This window comes from Anas platyrhynchos, chromosome 6, assembly GCF_047663525.1.
Source record: "Anas platyrhynchos isolate ZD024472 breed Pekin duck chromosome 6, IASCAAS_PekinDuck_T2T, whole genome shotgun sequence".
Classification (NCBI taxonomy): domain Eukaryota; kingdom Metazoa; phylum Chordata; class Aves; order Anseriformes; family Anatidae; genus Anas; species Anas platyrhynchos.
Genome location: NC_092592.1, coordinates 22,665,943 through 22,685,024, shown reverse-complemented (window position 1 = coordinate 22,685,024; position 19,082 = coordinate 22,665,943). Strand labels below are relative to the sequence as shown.

General features: G+C 42.3%; 1 protein-coding gene across 5 annotated transcripts in view; it reads right to left on the bottom strand.

Moving 5' to 3' along the window:
* Nucleotides 1-2,922: 2,922 nt before the first annotated feature.
* C6H10orf71 (chromosome 6 C10orf71 homolog) overlaps nt 2,923-19,082 on the bottom strand; it is a 29,572-nt gene continuing 13,412 nt past the window's right edge. For 4 of the 5 annotated variants that reach the window (XM_038181135.2, XM_038181137.2, XM_027460286.3 and 1 more), the window contains 2 exons: nt 11,427-11,592; nt 2,923-9,623 (listed from right to left, as the gene is read on the bottom strand). In XM_038181135.2, coding sequence (XP_038037063.2) covers nt 4,813-9,447 — 4,635 coding nt within the window. In that variant the 5' untranslated portion in view covers nt 9,448-9,623; nt 11,427-11,592 and the 3' untranslated portion in view covers nt 2,923-4,812. Of the gene's footprint in view, nt 9,624-11,426; nt 11,593-15,928; nt 16,158-19,082 lie in introns of all 5 variants that reach the window. The other variant, XM_038181136.2, reaches the window with a different exon arrangement.

Here is a 19,082-nt window from a genome sequence, read left to right as displayed (position 1 = left end):
CCATTCCCTACCCATTTAAACCCCATAATTACATTATTATATTTAATACCAGGGGACAATGGTGAATATAAGATCATCATAAGACCAGAATAATCAGCCTAAAGACAAAATAAATTAATCATTGACCTCTGTTGTCATAATGGGCATTTCACAAAAATAAATAAATAAATAAATAAAATTAAAGTTCAATTTACTCAAGTGTTCCATGTTCTTTCTGTCTCCTGTAAGGCTCTGAAACAGCGTTTCCTTAATAAAAATGACTGATGATGCACATCAGTTTCTCCAAATTACACATTTGTGTGCATTCACTAGAGCCCATGTAGCCCATCTCATACAATATCACCAGCTTCTGATGCAGCTTTGAGTGAGACTGAAGATCAAACTTACAGGTCTTTATTTTCTCAGGAAGGAAACAAATTATACCCCCAAATACAGATATGCAAATCTGTCAAAATATTTCTGGTAAATCATAGTAATCTTTTCTGTTTATGCTCTGTTATAATCAAATCACAGTAACATTTTCGTGGTCAGTGAGGACTGCTTGGCTAGTCAGGGTTCAAGGCAGGAAAGATCTGAATGAAATTGCCAGTCTGGACAAGGACTGAGCTGAAACCTCTTTGAGAAGAGTCTCAGCTGTGTTTTATAATGCATCAAACAATAAGAGAAATTGAGGAGAAATGCAAAACCATCACTTTGGGAGAGCGCATATAGTCTGGAGGAGTGGTTGGTAGTGACAAACTTGAGTTACACCAAACTAGACACCTGGTAACTTGCAGGACAGGGAGGTGTGAAAGCCTTTCTGCCTGTGGGTGGTGGCAGGAAGGCCACCTCTTCCAGAGCTGCTGGCCCGACTTCTGGCACCTCACCGCAGGGCCGATGGCCAGGCCGCGGCCCTCATGTGGCGGAGTGGTGGGAAAGATGGAGGAGTGCTGGCGTGGGGTGTTCCTGCCCAGCCTCTGGCTCCCCCTCTGTAGGAGGGCTAGAAAGCAGCAGGAAGTCCTGCAAGCAGTCATCTCCTAGACCTTTGATTGTATACCACACACACACACTTCTCCATTGTCGACTGTTTCTGTGGGCATGGCTGGAGATAAAACTACACAGAGATATAATTACAATGAAAAAGCTGACTGGAAGTCATTCCTGTATTGTAAAATAACTCCCATTTATTTGGTTTATTAATTAATAATGACACGTTTTCTTGGAAAAAAATGGTTTAGGAAGTCCCTGAACACACAAGGAGATGCTAAAATCCACACATGCAGGCCATTTCAACTAAACCGCACTCTCAAACAACTGCAGCATTTCTCATGAGGAAAGCTGAGCTCCTGGGAGAGAGCCATGGCTGCAGGACAGCAGTCCACAACTGCTTTGTGACAAGGGGAGTGAAAGGTGTTGGGGCTGCCCCAGAAAGAGAAAGGTTCAAAGAGAGGTGGTTCAGGGCCAAGCTGAGGGATACCTGTGACTCTCCCTGGGCCTGTTTGCCTCTGTCATGCCTTCAGGGAAGATCAGCCATTGCAACCAAGTCTCAGAAATGCAGCATGCAAAAATGGCTACTGCAAGAGAAGGGAGCAGTGAAAGCAATGGCTCCTTACAGTCTGCTGGGCTTCCTTACACACAGAGCTACCACAGGCTCCTGCAAGGCAGAAACCAGCTTAGTTTGCCTAGACACCTTTATTGTGTGATTTAATGTCATGGTCATTGGCATTATCACAGAATCACAGAATTGTCTAGGTTGGAAGAGACTTCAAGATCATCAAGTCCAATCTCTGACCTAACACTAACAAGTCCTCCACTAAACCGCATTGCTAAGTTCAACATCTAAACGTCTTTTAAAGACCTCCAGGGATGGTGACTTCACCACTATCCTGGGCACCCATTCCAATGCCTCACAACCCTCTCAGTAAAGAAGTTCTTCCTAATATCCCACCTAAAACACCCCTGGTGCAACTTTAGCACATTTCCCCACGTCCTGTCACTAGGCATGTGGGAGAATATGGAACAGTGCTTATGGAACTGTCTTGCTGGCTGTTGAACATTTCCCATAATTTCCTCTCCCAAAGAGGTCAATTCACAGCTGTTATTTTGTCCATCTGACACAGATTTCCCAAAGCAGAAATTAAAACAAAAACAAAAACAATAAAACAAACACACAAACAAACAAAACAAACAAACAAAAAACAAAACAAAACAAAAAAAAAAAACAAAAACAGAAATGGACATGGAAAGGTAGATATTTGTTATTTGAAAAGATGTAACTTGGCCACCTTTTAATGCACATTTTGTGTTCACCAACACAGGCATTACTGCTGTCTTCTTATAGCAGCAGCTTTATCAGTACATATATTCGTGTGTGTGTGTGTGTGTGTGTTGTAGACTAGCAAAAAGCTGGCCAATAGTATGATCTAGGCCAGAGACAGGTTTGCTGATGGGTCCATCCTCAAACAGAATCATTACTGAGTTGGGACCTGGCGCAACACTTGTATAACATCAATCACTCCCTGTAGCAAATCACTCTGGGGACAGCTCTGGATATATGATAAGAAACCTATTCATATTTGTTTTCAAAGTTTCCCAGTTCTGTGTTTGTTTCATTTAGCTACAAATTCTTTAGGACAAAACTCTCTCTGGAACATGTGCAAGTTCAGAGAGCCACTCTGCTGTGAATGCAGCTCCCATAAGCTAACAGAAAAGATTGGCCAAAAGTATTTGGTATCTGAGTCATGACTGGCTCCTCTTCAGACACCCAGGTTTCAGTTTGCCTTTACAAGAAGTGAAAAATGCTCCCTGATTTCCTAACATACCTTCAAGTAGTATACTGGAGGATCCCACTTTCCACTCTAAAAGAAGAAACTCAAAAGCAAAGGGTGCAGAAGGATAAGTGTGCACATCTACAAAATGAACAACGGTTAATCAAACAAAAGGTTGGTTTGTTTGTTTGCTTTAATGTGGTAATATGTTTTGTTTATCAAATCACCATTTTTTCTTGTCTGTGCACAGATACTTTGTATCCATAGTCTCCCCTTGGACAGCATGCTTTTATTATGTCTTCTGAGCACCTGTCTGGTTCTTGACTTGTGGCTGTTAAGGGCATTTACATTTGTAATATCAAATCAAAACCATGGCTTGCACACTCTGCTAGGGTTTCAGATTACATAGTCTGTCTAAATGTACCATGGAAAACTTCAATAAATCCATTTCTCAGTATTTTAACATGATGACATTCTGCCCTACGCTGGATAGGCATTAGGCAATATACAGTGAAAGCTGGTAACAGTACAACAAAAATGGCCCCATGTCAGTTTAGTAAAATATTTGTGACCAAAATAGAAGAAAAATATTCATAATAGGTACCATTTATCTTAACATAACAGCCTGATATGCGATCCTTATTCCTGAAACACTCCTGATTTTCATTCTTCTTTTTTATTTCTTTCAAAATGAGCCGTCACAGGGGAGACTGCATTTTCTGAATTCCAAGTCAAAATTGTTTAAAAATTTTAATGTCTGCAGACATTAATGTCTGCTCCTTTGAACTCCTGTACTTCAATTTTAATTAGAGAAAACTATTCAAATGAAATGGAAAAAAAAGGGAAAACAATACTCCAAATTTAGATATTTATAAGCAGGCACATTGCATTTTTCACCAAGGTTCTTCTATTATCTATGATGATAAAGAAGATCTTAAACAAAGATGAGTTATAGTTTGATATAGAGCTTTCAAAGAATAGTGATAATTCAAAGAAGCACTTTTCTAGAAATTAGTACTTTGGTTGTGTTGTATCTTTTTTCTTCTTCTTCTTCCTTTTTTTTTTTTCTTTTTTTTTTTTTTCTTTAAATCACAGACTGCATGAGACCAAAATTAGAAACAATATTTTTCAGGTTTTAAAAGTTAGCACTGTATTTCAGTGGGAGCCTAAAACCAAACCAAACCAAAAAGCATTTCAATTATAATAAGCAAAAGTCTTCTCATCCTAACAAAAAATTAAATAATGTTAAGGGATTTCATTCAGCCTTGCACCTTTCCAAAATATTTCAGGCCAAGTATTGAGATAAGTTGAAGTTTAAATTTGCATTATAAATAACCCCTGACTGTAGAAGAGCATATTTGGAGATTATCAACAAATATAAAGAATTCAGCAGCTTGTTAGTGGATACTGCAAAGGTATATGAGAAGTCCAGAGCAGCTGCAAATGTATTCTGGTTGTTTAAATGTTTCTTTGATATGACTGCTGTATAGTGCATCCAGTATACAATCTTCTTGTCAATAACATCTGGGTAATCAGTGTGTGTGCAAAAAATGACTCTCAGGTTTATTATGGCATATTTGTAGCCATAGGCTTTCCATCTGTCAATACACTTCGAAGGCAGGGTGTGAGGAAAGTTTGTGAGATGCAGAATCTTTCCTAGGTCTCATAGCATGGACAGGATGGTTTCACAGGTTTTACTTTCTGTCATATATCATGCAACCCATCTGGGCAAAAGGACTCTTGCTTTGGCAATCCCAGCCACTATAGTGGCAAAGCAGCAGCAGCAGCAAGCAGTGGCTTCATACTGTTGTATTCATTTGTTTAGCTGGCATTGCCCCTTTATCTCACTGATGATTTGGGGCTTACTCAGTTTCACACTTCTTAAGAGTGATCATCACCTCGCATCTTTCAACACGGTCAGCTTTCGTTTTCCTTCCCACCCAGACCACAATGAGGTTCAGAAATATAGTGTTGTACAAACAAAATCTGCATGTGCTTGTGTGTGCGTGTGTCTGTCCGAATGGATCTTAAAAACACTAGCTAGCATGTTTTGTTATTTTGGTTTTCAGGATACCCCTTCAGCAACAAAATCATCTAAATCAGTGAGGGCCACTAGGTCTGTATTTGGGGTTGGGCTCATGTCCTTTCCTAAGTGAACCTGAGTTTCTTCAGCATCTTGGCCATAGGAATAAGAGACAGGTTCAATATACGGCTGAGTATCCACAGCTTCAGTGCCTCTGTAGTTCTGTTGACCATCTTCGGGTGGTTCTCCTGGCACAGCTGGCATTAACCACATAGGTTCAGAGAGCTGAGAAGGTGACTTCAGCACTGCTACAGATGAAGCTGGTAAAGGCAACACTCTAGGGTAGGCGGCGTAGGGAGAATTCCTAATTTCTGAAGAGGAGGGTGGGTATAAATTCCCTTCCAAGGAAGGGACTGAGACTTGAACATATTTGCCAGTTTCTGGGTCATAAAATGTCTTCAAATTAACTTCAGCTGGTAAATCAATTACATAGTATTGGCCAGAGTCAGGGTCTTGGAGGAGTTTACGCTGGGTTAAAGAAGGTGAAGGGCTTACTGCTGATGCACCAGTGGGTCTTCCTATACTGGTTTCTGTAGGAGGAAAAGCTGAGTGAGGGACAGGATGGAGAGGGGAATATCCCAGGGGTGAGGGAGATACTAGTGCCTGTCCAGAATGAGAAGGCTTTCTCCCTACAGCATCCGTATGTTCTGTCTGATGTTTTTTCTGCTGCTCTTCCATTTTCTTTCTCCTGCTTGCCAGCTTTTTGGCCCGCCGCAGTGCCTTTTCTGTTTTTGGTGGCACAGCGGGAGGCTTGCCTGCTCCTCTCTCCCCAAGTCCCCTGAGCTCCAATCTCTCAGCTTCCCCTGCAGAATCAAGTAGATGTCTCTGCATTGAATCAAGTATCTCTTCTGCAGACATATCTGCTTGGCTCTTCAGTGTCGTGTTCAACAAGGCAGGGTTTACAGCATCCTCTGTTTCTCCAAGGCTAGAAATTGTTGGTTTATCTGATGGTAAACTGGCAACAAGAGAGTGCATCGTGCTTCCTGACCTGGGGCTTGTAACAGCAGAGCATTCAAGACTGTCTAATAAAACTGACCCACCTTCCATGTGTGGGATATCCTCTAAAACTTCATGGGATACAGGAGAATATATGTGGTCCTCTGATACAGAGCCAGTCACAGGGGAAATTGTCTCCCTAGTTATTATTTTTTTCGCACAAGAACCACCTTTGCGCTTAGATAAATGATGGTTCTTAAAGTAATTTGTCTTCCTTTCTATGGGATAGCTGGGGTTGTTTTGTGCTTGGTCATTTTCCAGACCCAAATTTGGCTGTGTTAAGCTGTGTCTTGCCTTCCTAATCTGGGACTTCTCTTTACTGCTGCAGACACTTTCCTCATTCATTTTCCCAACTTTATTTAACAAAGCACACGTCTCTTCATCTTCTTCCATCAGCTTCCCCAAAGAAAAGCTCTCTGTATCTTCCAGAAGGTTGGGGTCCAGTGTTGCTGAAGTAGATCCAGACTCACTGGCATCTCTCTCTTTGTCAGTCGCGCCTTCCCTCACATTCTGCTGCCCTCTGCGCCTCAGTGCCGACCAGCCTCGCTCCTGGGCATGCAACGTGTCTCGGGGCTGCTTGCTGTGTGCTGCTGAGGATGCAAATCTACCTTCCATTTCCTTATAACTGCTGCTCACTGTATCGTCCAGGGAAAAGGACCTGAACAGGGGCAACTTGACAGTCCTTATTACCTGAGGTGACCTGAATGTGTTATCTTTGATCATAAACAGACAGGGTTTGGATGAGCTTGAAGATGGTTGTGTTTGTGTCTCCTCAGACCTTGGGGTGGAGGTGTCCTTTATGCTGTCAGAAGCAGAATCCATGCCATTGACCTCTTCCTTCTTCTCTTGCCTTATTTTTTCTTTCATCAAGCTCCTTTGTTCATTCCCAGTAACCCTACCCTCCTTACTCTCTGCTGCACCAGTACCAGAGCTAATACAAGCATAATACTGAAGTTCATCTTCCCCAGCTGCTTTCACTCTCCCCTCATGGCTTTTCTTACTGTCTGCACTCATTTCACCCTTAGTCCTCTGGCTTTCTTGAAGACTTGACTTCTGTATCAGGGGATCCAGTGGAAATGGCTCCTCCTGAAATGGCTGCTCTACTGTGGAGACAAAAGATTGCTCAGAAGAGCTAGGGCTTCTTTTGCCTTGTGCTTCATGGCCACTGACCGCCACATTGCTTTGGATGTCACTGTAAGGCACATCCTCTGCTGGTAAGAGTTGGCTTGGAAGGGTTCTGAAAGCAAAATTTTCATTCTGATGACCAGCCTGTCTCTCAATTTCCTCAGCTCGGAAGCTGGGTTTTTGCACAGGTTGACCAGCTGTTGTATCTGTAGTGTCTCTACTGTATGCCTTCAGTGCTGGATGCGGCAGACTTTTTCTTAAATAGGGTTCTTCTGATTGATGCCTGAACATCTTTTCATTTTCCCTTGTGTTTTTAACCAGTTCTTTGTATTTTGAATTATCTTGCTGTAAATTGTCTCCAGTTTGGTGAAATAAAAGGTCTGCTGTTGTCTGGGGTGAACTCAAAGTCAGGTAATTGTCTGTAAAGTGTCCAGTTAAATCAGTTTTATTGTCATTTTCATGAACACACTCAGACAATACAGAAGTTATATCACTCGACTCGTCTTTCTCTGCAATATTTTTGTTACTTATTTCCTGCAAAGTTGATGATGAGGTATTCACTTTTATATTCTCCTGTATATTTTCCTTAGTCTTATTTTTATTCTCCAGGGCCCTTAACATAGGAGAAGGGGTATAAATGCTTTTAACACGCTTACGCACATCCTTCAAGTTGAATAACAGACTTGATGCTTTTGCCTTGTAACTATCCCGAGACCTGTAATCACCAAACCCGGTCGCCTCATCGTCCCTCTCTGCCACGCTGTCAGTGGGAGGAGGTGTCAGCGGGATCAGCTCACCTTCCATGGGGTCCACCTCCTGCTTTGGTGGTATGATGGGTGTTAAGAGTTCGGTGATGTTGAAAGTGGGACTGGCTGATCCAGGGGAGTTTGCCTGTTTATCCAGAGGAGTCACATCCAGATCAGGTTTGTCTCCAGTCATCTTTTCAGACAATGAGCATGTCTCATCACTGGCTGTGAACTTCTCCTTTGAAGTCTGTCTCCTCTCATATGCCTCTTTTGTAGTCCTTGGTCTCCTCCAGGGTGGACAGATGGTGTCCTGTTGGGGACTGATGTCTTCCTCTTCAGTTAAGGTGGGTGGGTGTACTCGTGGAGGTGGGACAGGTGCCTGGGACACAGGTGAGGATGAAACCATCCTGGAGGACACAGACTGGGGTGAGACGGAGGCCTGGGACAAGGCAAGGGGGGAAAGTTGCACTGGCAAGGGGGGCAGTGGTACAGGAGGAGCTTCGCGGATGGGGGGTGTTGGGGGATGGCTCTGCTGGGTGGGAGCTGCAAGAGGAAGCGCCTGAGGGACAGGGGGTGGCCGAGGAGGACCGTGGTGCACATGGATCCTAGGTGGGGGTGCAGGAGGAAGAGCAGCATGAAATTCAGTTCCTGATTGGAGGGGGCCCTGAGGTACAAATACAGCTGGGAGGGGAGTGCTGAATGCAGTTTCTGGTGGTGGTGGCTCCATTTGAAAATCTTTCTCCTGCTTCTTGGCAACAGTGGTCTTGTCAGGTGGCAATTTATGTTCACTTGTGTGGGATCCTTTACTAAACGGTACTTCTTCAAGGTATGTAAGACCTTCCTTTTCTGTTATTAGATCAACAAATTCCTGTTTTTCAGTCAATTTTTTATGGTGGACTTTCCATGATTCAAAAGCACTATTCTCACTGTGAAGAAAATTGCCTTTTTTTGCTGGCTCATTAACTTTCATATTTTTGTTTTTCAAAGCCTTTTTAGAAGAACGGGAAAAATTTGACTTGGCTATTTTTGACATCTCAATCAGCACAGGATAATAACCATCAGAACCACAATAACTCAGATCTATTTTATTAGGTCTTTTCTGTGGCTCGTGTTTACCAGTAAGGCAGTGGCTGTCTTGACTGTCCTCAGAAAATTCAGAAAGTTCCTTGTGGATGCTCAAAATAGCTGTGTCATCCCCGCAAGCCATATTGTTTCCATGATTTAATTTACTTTTTTGAAAGCTATTTTTAATGGGCTGCTTAATGGCTATCAGGGAACCTCCTGACCCTTGGTTTGCAGTCTTATCAAATGTCTTAATCAATGAGGACACTTTTGAAACATGTTTATTGTTCCTTGGACCAGGGACTGGCAAATTGAGCTTTTTCCTTTCTGTGCCAAGGGTATTATTTTTAGCAATCTTTTTCTCCTCCAGAGCATACTTTGGTAACTGCTGGAATGTTGAAGCCCATATTGTATGTTCATTGTTTCTTGCTGTTAGCTTGTTACAGCTTGCTGTTAGCTTGATGGCATGGTTTAATGTCCCTGGATGAAATTTAGCAGAGAACTGGTGGGCAAGGTCAGGGGAAATGGCAAGATTTGGTTCATTGTAAGAGTCCTCAAGTTCTGCCACACACAGACTTCTGAAAGCCCGGTCTGTGAGGCTGCTCACCTCTCGGTCTGCATCATCCAGAAGACTCCCAATACTTGAGGAGTCACTGTGTCCTTCTGTATGTTTCTTATTTCCCTGCATTGTTCATGGGAGTCATGAATGAATTATCCAAATGATTAATTTCAGGTATCAAGCAGGCAGATGACTGTGTTGGGTAGCTCCAGTCGTTTGCGATTTACAAGCATAAGGGAATTCCTCCAGACAGGGCTGCTGCGCATTGATTCATCTTACAGAACAGGTGAAGGAAGCTTTCTCCTCTGCAAAGCCAAAAAATATGAATTATCATTTTTATACAGCAACACTATTAGACAAATAGCATTTTCCAGATGTACCAGTCACTGACTAATTTGCTCCTACATGTGTTCTAAAAAAATGCTAGGACTGCATTAAACAACATGAAAAACAATAATTATTTCAGTCAATTCAGGTAGCTCACAGTAGATAGTTTAGTTATTGGAAAGTGTCACTAAAAATTATTTCACATTAGATTATTTACTCTAGTTCTTAAACAAAGACTTAAGAGCCACATTTCAAGTACTTTCCCTTGCATACCTCTAGCCACTAACACTTCCAAGTGCTGTGCAAGTGTTTGGCTAAAGAGGTTGGCCTTTTTTTTTTTTTTTGGCTGAAAAAAAAAAAAGGTAAAACAGTAATGAAAGAAAAGAAAACCTATTTCAACAAAGAATGTCACAGTACATCATTGCACACTATGTCTTGAGAAAAGAACTTCCACATGTCAGGCTGGAGCTTTACTGTGACTTGTACCCTGAGCACAGCCCTTGCTTGAAAAAGCAGAATGGCACTGCAGCTAAAGCATAAAGAATAATAAAAAATATTTTACTGTTCATTAGCATGTTCCAAGCAAATATTGCTGAGGTAAAGTGCTTTAGCCACCCATATCCAGATATGGTTGGGTTGGAATATTGAAACTGAAGAGCCTGCTAATATCAACTTAGCCAGCAGAAGGCAGGAGTGCCTAGGGGACTCTAGCAGTCCCAGTAAAGGAGCACAGAGAACATTTGGTTTCAGTTCCAAACAGCTGAGAGCAAATAGTAACCCATTCCACATAATTATAAAATAACACAGCCTTCCATTAATCCCTGGATACAATGTGAAGGCAGAGCCCACAGCAATATCTATATCCACATCAGCCTGAAGACAGGGTGGGGGAATCATTGGATGGAAAGAATATAAGCAAAATAGACCCTTCAGCTATACTTGAAATGTATACTCTAAAACCCTTTAGAGTTTTCTCTCTAAACTCTTTAGATACTTATTCCCACACTCAAGGGCTTGAACAGGCTATTGACTATACGCTGCAGTGAAACTCACTTTAGGAGCATTTCCAAGAACAATGTAAAACCCACTCCCTAAAGAAAGTCTGATCTGTATTTCCATTTCCCAGTAGAATTGCCTCATTAACTTGTGATGATCTGAAACAGCGAAGTTCACGTCTACAGTAGCATCCAGCTTCTATACAGGTGGAGGTTATCCCCATCTACAGTTTGAATCTACTATCGAACTGAGTAATGAAATCCAGATTTCAGACCCTCCAGCTGTCCAGGTCCACAATTCCACTTTGTCATGTCTCCATGCGACTCTTGGAAATGACATATTTTCTCAGTAATGACTCAGTGCTAGTCCAAGTATGAAAAGTCAGAGAAACCAGGCTTACTCAGCTGAGATAACTCAGACAGTTCTTTCTTGAAATGAAAACACTCTTCACCTTCCTTTATTATTAAAAAAATAAATAAATAGGGCAACCTATTTATAAATTTAAATTATCATAGTGAATCTTGATTCTGTCCTCCCAGCCATACAATTCCAATGACTTATGCAGAACTACAGTAGATATACACCAGAATAAAATGAGCTTAGTAGAGCTTCTCGATTTTATGTTTTACAAAGATTTTTCAAAACAGAGCTTCATTTTCCCTACCATACATACATTTTTGTGTATAATGCAGCAAGGAAAAAAAAAAAAAAAGACCAGAGAAAGGCCATCCTGCTCTTGGCTGAGATGCTTAACTCTTACATGAGAGGGAAATTCAGGTGCATACCTGCCATGTAATTTTGCTTCTCAACTCTAGAACTTCCTCTCATGCTTGTATTTGGCTTCATCTCTGACCATCTTTAGTGAGGAGGTAAAAACAGTCCAACAACGTAGATGTGACAGAAGGAGTATATTGGGACGTTTCCAATCTTCAGCATTTTTGATCTTGAGTTCTACAATTCAAAAACAAAGACATTTGTTTGCACGAGCTGAAGATTTTCTCACATGCTGTACTCATTCATTCATATGTTCATTTACATTTTAGAATGATTTCAGGAGTGATTTACAAAATTTCTTACCAAAAGAGACAGGTATCCATCCCACACTGATAATTTGAGGGTTTGGTACCTTGTGGAAGGCAGTCAGGTTCCTAACAGACAACAGTCAAACAACCTTCAACACAGTAGCCCCACCAGAGACCAGCTGCCGAGTGAGCAATAACCATTGCTGTCTTCCCACTCTAGAGGGTGGGTGATTTCTCCAGGTTAAAAGGAGGGATTGGGCCACCAGATGACTTCTTTCCTGCTGTTCTCTACCTCCCAGCTGTGCTACCCTTCCAGAGGGACTACAGAGGAAAATGAGTGCCTCCATTCCAGCTGCATCTGACTTCCTACTGCCAGCAAGGACAGACAGATGTCCATCTGCTGGGCTGGGAACTGAAGCAGCTGAGACCTGAAAACCCATTGTTTTTACTGCCTCTGTTGTAAAGAAGACCAAAGGTGGACAGCTGGGATGGTGAGGGGCAGTAAACAAAGCATCTTTTTGCTTCTGCACTTGAGTCAGAATAAGGAGACGCTAAAGGAAAGTTCAGCTATGGCAGACACACATTGCTGCTGCCCATTTGCTGGGGAGACCCCCAGGGATTTCAGGCTAGTGTGTCTAATACTTGCAAGACAATAGTTATTTCCTACAGGGAGAACTTTCTGGCACTAAGGTAGTGCAAATGGGACATAGAAGTAGGTAGTGTAGATTTTCCTGAAGGAAGAGCCTGCTCTAAGGAAACGTCTGTGTCAGTCTGCAGCAGTCAAAACACACTGGCCAAAGGGGCAACAAAAGCTTGCCTGCTGGGATGGTCTCCTACACCTTATCTGAGGAAGGAAAGCTATCTCTGTTAGTCTAAGGACAAGCTTGTATCAACTGGAACTTTTCACAGTCTTTTTTAAGATTTCTGGAAAAAAAAAAAAAAAAAAGTAGAAGCAAAGAAATACCAAAAAATGCTACATTTGGTTGTAGACAGATGTAAAAGGGCATCCTCGCTGCAGAGATGTGCCCAGAGATTAAATTACAATTTTACTGCTTCTGTGGTACTCTTAACTGTGCAAAGCCAACACAGCCATGGGAGCATGTGATTATGTTCTGGCACACTCATCAACGGAGCTGTTGACTAAATTCCAGTGGCACAATGCTTATCACTATTTATTGGTGGTGATGCCTGAACTAGGAGGAAGCTTGGCTTTCAGATATCATGGACAGAGGTCTGAAGAAACATCTTGTCCCTTGTAAACTGAGAACATTTGCTGAAAAGTGAGTAGGGTAACAATAAACATGGGGATTGTGATGTAATCTCAGCAATTATTTTCCTAGATGGAGTCACTGTTACAAAAACAACTCAGCGCCACTGATTAAAGTAGAATAGTGACTGTCACTGTCTCTGAAACCCTTGTGAAGATCCTTGTCTTGCCTGGACATAACATTAACACTTGGGCAGTGTAATGTTTCAAGCTGGAAAAGATGTACCTACACCAAGTGTTCAAGATGCAGATCATTGCAAGGACTGAATTGAAATAGCAGGACTGTACTGGTCTAACTATTCCTTATATTTGTATAACATCACCTTCCAAACTGCTGGGCAAAGAAAGCTGTTTATAGTTGGCTTGGTAACCCGGTAAAATCACATTTCCCTATCTATTTGGACAAGTATGGAAGCCTGCAAGCAAGGTACAATGTCTGAATTTAGCTCAGGATTCAGCTAGTTCTAAAATTTGGGATATGTGATTTTAGTCTATTTATTTTCAATATAGAAGAAAGCAAATCTGAACGTTTGAAACTGCTTGGGAAATGCTGAGGAACATCTCAGGTGTTTGCAGTAGGCACCACCCGATACAAGCTACTGGAAAAGCTTTGATGAATGTACAGATTTCAAGGAGCTTAATCAGAAATCAAACTCCCTTCCCTTCTAAAAAAGAGGCTTTTTTCAGGGGATCTCTTACATGCCTAGCAAGTTGTGATGAGGAGGTTAAGTTACAGAGACTATTCCTGGCCTGGCACAAACTGAATGTCAACTGTTTTCACTAGGCAGGAGCTGGGTGAACCAGCAAAGCTGGCTGCAGTGTGTGACATCAGTGCTGCTGCAATACAGAAAGGGATGGTTGGTTCCTCCACCCCCCTTGGGCTGGTATTTGGCTGAAATATTTTGCCGTGACACATCGCGGTGGCATTTTGGCAGTGCCTTTGCAAGTTACATAGCAGTCTGAAGTCCGCAGCACTGCATTTCCCTTGAGGATGGGAAGGGAAGGGACAGGGAAGGAAGTTTGGTTGTATGTTTTTCATCTTTGCGAGCTGGTTTCTTCATGTGGTGTTCTCTGTATGGCATCCATCCACAAGGAAGCTCAAAACCCAGAGCCCTGCAGTGACTGCTAGCTGCTTGGACTGCCAAGAGTGTGTGGGTTGGTCATACTGTGCTGCATCAGAACCAAGTGTTCCCTCAGACCTGCCCTAATGCATGGGCATCTCCACAAACACTGCCTCTTCTGAGCAGTACTCAGGGCACATGGTCTGGGAGGAAGATTACAACACCCTCACCAAGGAGCTGCCTGGCAAGAGAGACAGTGATATTCCATTCACATTTCCCTGAACCATCAGGAAAGGCAGTTTCTTCATAAGGATGGTCATAAGGTGAAAACTGTTAGCACAAGTCTCTGTCTCCCTCATTCAGCAAGATCACTTTCATTTATGCATGTGGTCATTATGGGCAGCCACAGAGAGTTCTGCTCGATGGAAGAAGAACCACTTTACTGAAATAAAAACACCTGCTCCAGCTGATGGTGGATGGAGAACTGGGGCTATCTGGCTTATATTGAAGACCCCAAACACTGAAAGAAATGACTAGCACAGAACAAGGTGACTTCAGGTATTGTGCCAACTGATCATTGCACTGAACGGCAAGGTGAGGGAACTGTGTGTCTGGACCACATCAGTGTAGACTGGGGTCCATTCCCCTTGTGGATTTGGCCCAGCAATTGTGTCTTGAACAGCTTGTCCTGGGCCAGAGAAGAGGAGACACTGTTCTTGACTTTAAGCCAACTTCTGTTCTCAGTTACACTGGTATAAATCTAGAGTCATGTTACTGACGTCAGTAGAATAACTGAGAACAGAATTGGTGACTCAAAATACATCTACTTCCTAAGCCCACACCGGTGCATTGTCCAGAAGGCTACATGAGTAACTGTAGCCACAGTAAAGAGAAATCCAACATCTCTACAGAGACAAACATCGCCTCCATGTGGCATTCAGACCAACATGAGAAGGAATGGGATTTGGAACCTACACAGTTACACCACATGGCTAGGCCACCAAATCATGTCCTCTGGGCAATGCTGATTTTCTAGCTGGCTTCCCTCACCACTGACAATAGCAGTGCATTTGTGACAAAGTAATCTTGATCTTTTCTGCAATTATAACCAGACTATCTAGACCTAAGAGTGGTGTGGTAGACATTATTTAATCCCAGACTGCACCAGCAGAGATGGCTGGCACTCTGAATTGCTACCTTGTGGACAATGTTAGCATCTGGAAATGTGTTTGCTTGTGTGTTTGTGTGCATGTGCATGTGTGTGATGGGAGAATGCTCTCATTTAGATTGTCTTAGAAATTTCACATAATAAGATTCTGAAGAGAACTTCAATTACAAATTTCACAAATTTTTACAATGTCTTTTAATTTCAGATAATTTTATTATTTTACTTTGCAGGCCATGAAAAGTAACATGTAATACATGCCTTAGCAGTTAAAATGGTCTATTATTACTGTCATTAACTCAGAGAGGCCAGGTGTTATTTCACGTTAACTGAAACTATTCATTTTAAGTTCTGCATCAAACAATACTCTGTTGTAATAGAGAGTGTGATCTTGTTTTGAAGTTTTCCTAAGTAAATATTCCAGATGATCATAAAAATCTATTCCAATTATCTTTCTAGAGGAAATATTGTTAAAATGGATATGATTGTGATTTTCTTTGTTTAATCAAAACATATTTTTCTGAAGAAAAATATTTTTTTCTCTCCCAGCGAGCTCTTTTCAAGCTGGTGCATTTGTTATTATGGGAGCTGGAACTAGAGGCTCATCAGATTCACAACTGCAACCTAGTATAAGAATGGATAGTCACTACAATCTAGTAGAAGCATGAATGTAAAGAAGAAATATATGCAGCTGGTGACCATGTGCTATGTATCCTGCTCTGTGTCCTGTCTCCAGAGGGAACCTCTTTCAGGCCCCATCTGGAATGCTTACCTCTTCCATTCAGACCGCAAACCTTCAGCCACTGGAAGATGAAGACCTCGTGAAGAAAAATGGAGGGAACAGAGACTCCTTGCAACAGCCATGGAGAATCATGGCCAGTCTCTCTACCTTTCCCTTTCTGGTTCAATGGCAAAGACCCAACAGTTATTTCCAGCTGCTCTCCGGACTGCCTTTCCCAATGTCCTCCAAATGCCCCATCCTGCCAAGAGTTCTGTCAAGTCTGGAAGAAGGAGATGTCTCTCAGAAAGGGTCGTGTTTGGACTGAGGCTTCCTTGCCACTCCTGCTTACTTCTTCCATTGCCTGATCCCTACCCACTGCCTTTGTAGAGTCAGTAACACACAGAAAGGATGGGGGAAGTCAAAGGCACATAGTACATGACTAACAGAGGCAATGAGCAGGTGCAGCATTTGAGAACAGCACAACTCTGCAAGAATCACAAGGCAAAGGCATGATGCTTCTCCCATGACTTGAAGTGAGCACAGACAAGTGACATTTAAGCAACTGAACCCAAACAGTGCATTTGTTGGCATTAAATGTCTGACTGGAAAAGGCCACTGTCTGTAACTAGGTCAGTCATTATACACTGAGATATTTATACAGCTCCTCAGTAATATGGTACATGTACACCTCATGGCTATTTATCCGTACAAATTCTCCTGCTGCAAGCAGGATTTATGTCTCATTTACACATCAGTAGCAAAGACCCTGCCTAAAACCTACTGATTTGTCCAAGTTCAATTAAAGCATCTGTGGTTGGCCAGGGAACCTAATGTATGTTTTCTGAATCCCACAAGAGTAGCTTACCCTTCAGCAGTTAAGGTAAAAAATGTCTTCATACTGCCCTTTGTGGAGTGTGGTACTTTACCATAAGACTCTTCAAGAGCAGGGAGGAAGCTTTATGCTATAAAACTCTTCAGCTGAATACAGTGATGTAGTTTGGTATTATATTATATGGTGGAATCCATGAAGATTTGCAGGTGACAGACTTACTGTAAAGCCCTCAGCTTCTCCTCAGGCTCCTGACACATCTATCTCTTTCTGAGATCATGAAAACTCAAACCTTCCTCACCAGTTTGAAGTGATGACTGACATTGCATTGGTACAGCCCCTCCACAGAGCACTGACGGGATTCTGGCTAATGAGATAGGTATTCACCTCCTTTCATTTACTCTCAAGTGTGTCTTAGAGGATGAAAGCTTGTTTTTACTTTCTGAGTGTAGGAAAGGAGATTTTCCCATATCAGAGGGAGAGTTTGAGTGCTGCAGCATTGCAATGGCTAGAGACAGGAGATGACAGAGAGGAAGGGAATTAGAAACATGGACAAGAGAACAAATGCAATGGCCTGGTTATCTTGTAAAGGAGTGTGCTGGACAGTCCCAGCCCTACCCATGAGAAAATTCTAATGATACCAGGAAGTGTGCTAGACACAAGAGGGAACCAGGTGACCTACACAAAGAAATCCGCAGCTTGCATCCAGCCATGCTGCACTTCTCTCTCCGGGCTGGGGAACCTGAAACCACCCCCCACTTATTCTGGCCCTCCCCTCAGCCCCAGCACACTGATACCATCTACACTCACAAGTTTACACTTAGACCATTTAAGCCTCTTGACAAGGAGAGTCTGACCCACACCCACTCACTCAGGATACTCACTCAGGAAATATAATTCTTGCAGAAAACAAGTTATTATTCTTTTACTGGTGGTCTCACCTACTCCTTTAATATATATATTCTGGTTATTTGCAGGGTTTGCTGAACAGGGAGTTTGCTGAATCTATTTTCTATTAAAAAAAAAAATCAAGCCGTTTGTAGGTTCAAAATTGTTTCAAGTTCTAAGTGGTTTTATGACCCACTGAATTCCACAGTATTTAGGCACATGCAATATCCTGAAATACCTAGCCTGTGTTACCAAAGAAACCTTCCAGATACATCAATCTTGACTTTGGAAAGATGCAGAACTTTCTAAAGGTCTTGTGAAACACAGAACTTCACATACTTTTACAAAATAAAACTTCTAATCCAAAGCAGACATCAGGATTTACAGCCTAACTAGTTTCAAGAGTTAATCCAAAACAGTTTCAAGAGTTAATCTAAAACAATATGCAACACGTTGCCCCCAGAGTCCAGTGCAACTAGTAGTATCCCAGAGAAACACACATTCTGGAAGACACACCTAAACATACAACAGGAGATCAGAGGGGACACAATGATGCATCGAGGAGCATGGCAGCATGTGGCAGCCCGTGGCAGGCACAGTGCTTGCCCGTTGCACTCTGAGCCTTGCTACCCATGGCCGGTCTCCCTTGACATGCAGCTAAGGCGGTCCTTTTGGATGACAGGGTGCAAGTCACTGAATAAACTATCCATAACTGGATAGCAAGAATTCACATACCCCATTTCATTAATCTTCACACAGCCATGAAGCTAAGGATGATATTCATACCCTGTCAGCTGCCTAAGGACACTAAAGCCAAATCCAAATTAAATTTTCTTTACTCCAGATTTGCACCAGAATGAATTCACCAGATCCAGTGACCCTTTGCTAGATTTACAGAAAATTAAGGCAGGGCCAGGACTTCATTAATACAACCTGTTAACAGTATCCAGCATGATGCAAAACGAATCTATAGAAAGAGATTTTGGGAAAGACACTGAATTTCCAGGCTGTCTGAGCTCTGCCCTAGTAACATCCCTACAGATAGAATCAGACCCCAAGAGCTCAGATGGTGACCATCAGGCCAGCAGATATGGATTTGCACCAGGGTAGGGAAAAGAAAGTGGAAGTTTTTGTTTTCAAGGTTTTCCAGCTCAGGCTGCAGGAAAAGCAATATTTCTTACTTACACCTTGCTGCAGCTTTCAAATGCAGTCAAGAAAGCCCAGTACTTGAGCAAGACACATGGCAAGCAGGAACATACATGCTTCTAGACAGGCCAGAGTGTGTGACTTCAACACAGAGCCATCCATATGCTTAACGCTTTTCCTGCAATGACAAACTGCACCTCAACTATTTGTGATGGCATCAGAGGCATTCCAGATGAAGGATAAAAGCTGTGGCCTGTCTTACCTGTGTGTGCCACCTGGAAGCTGGCTATCAGACAGCTATTCACATATGTGAATATTTTGAGACGGCATAGAGGAGCCCAC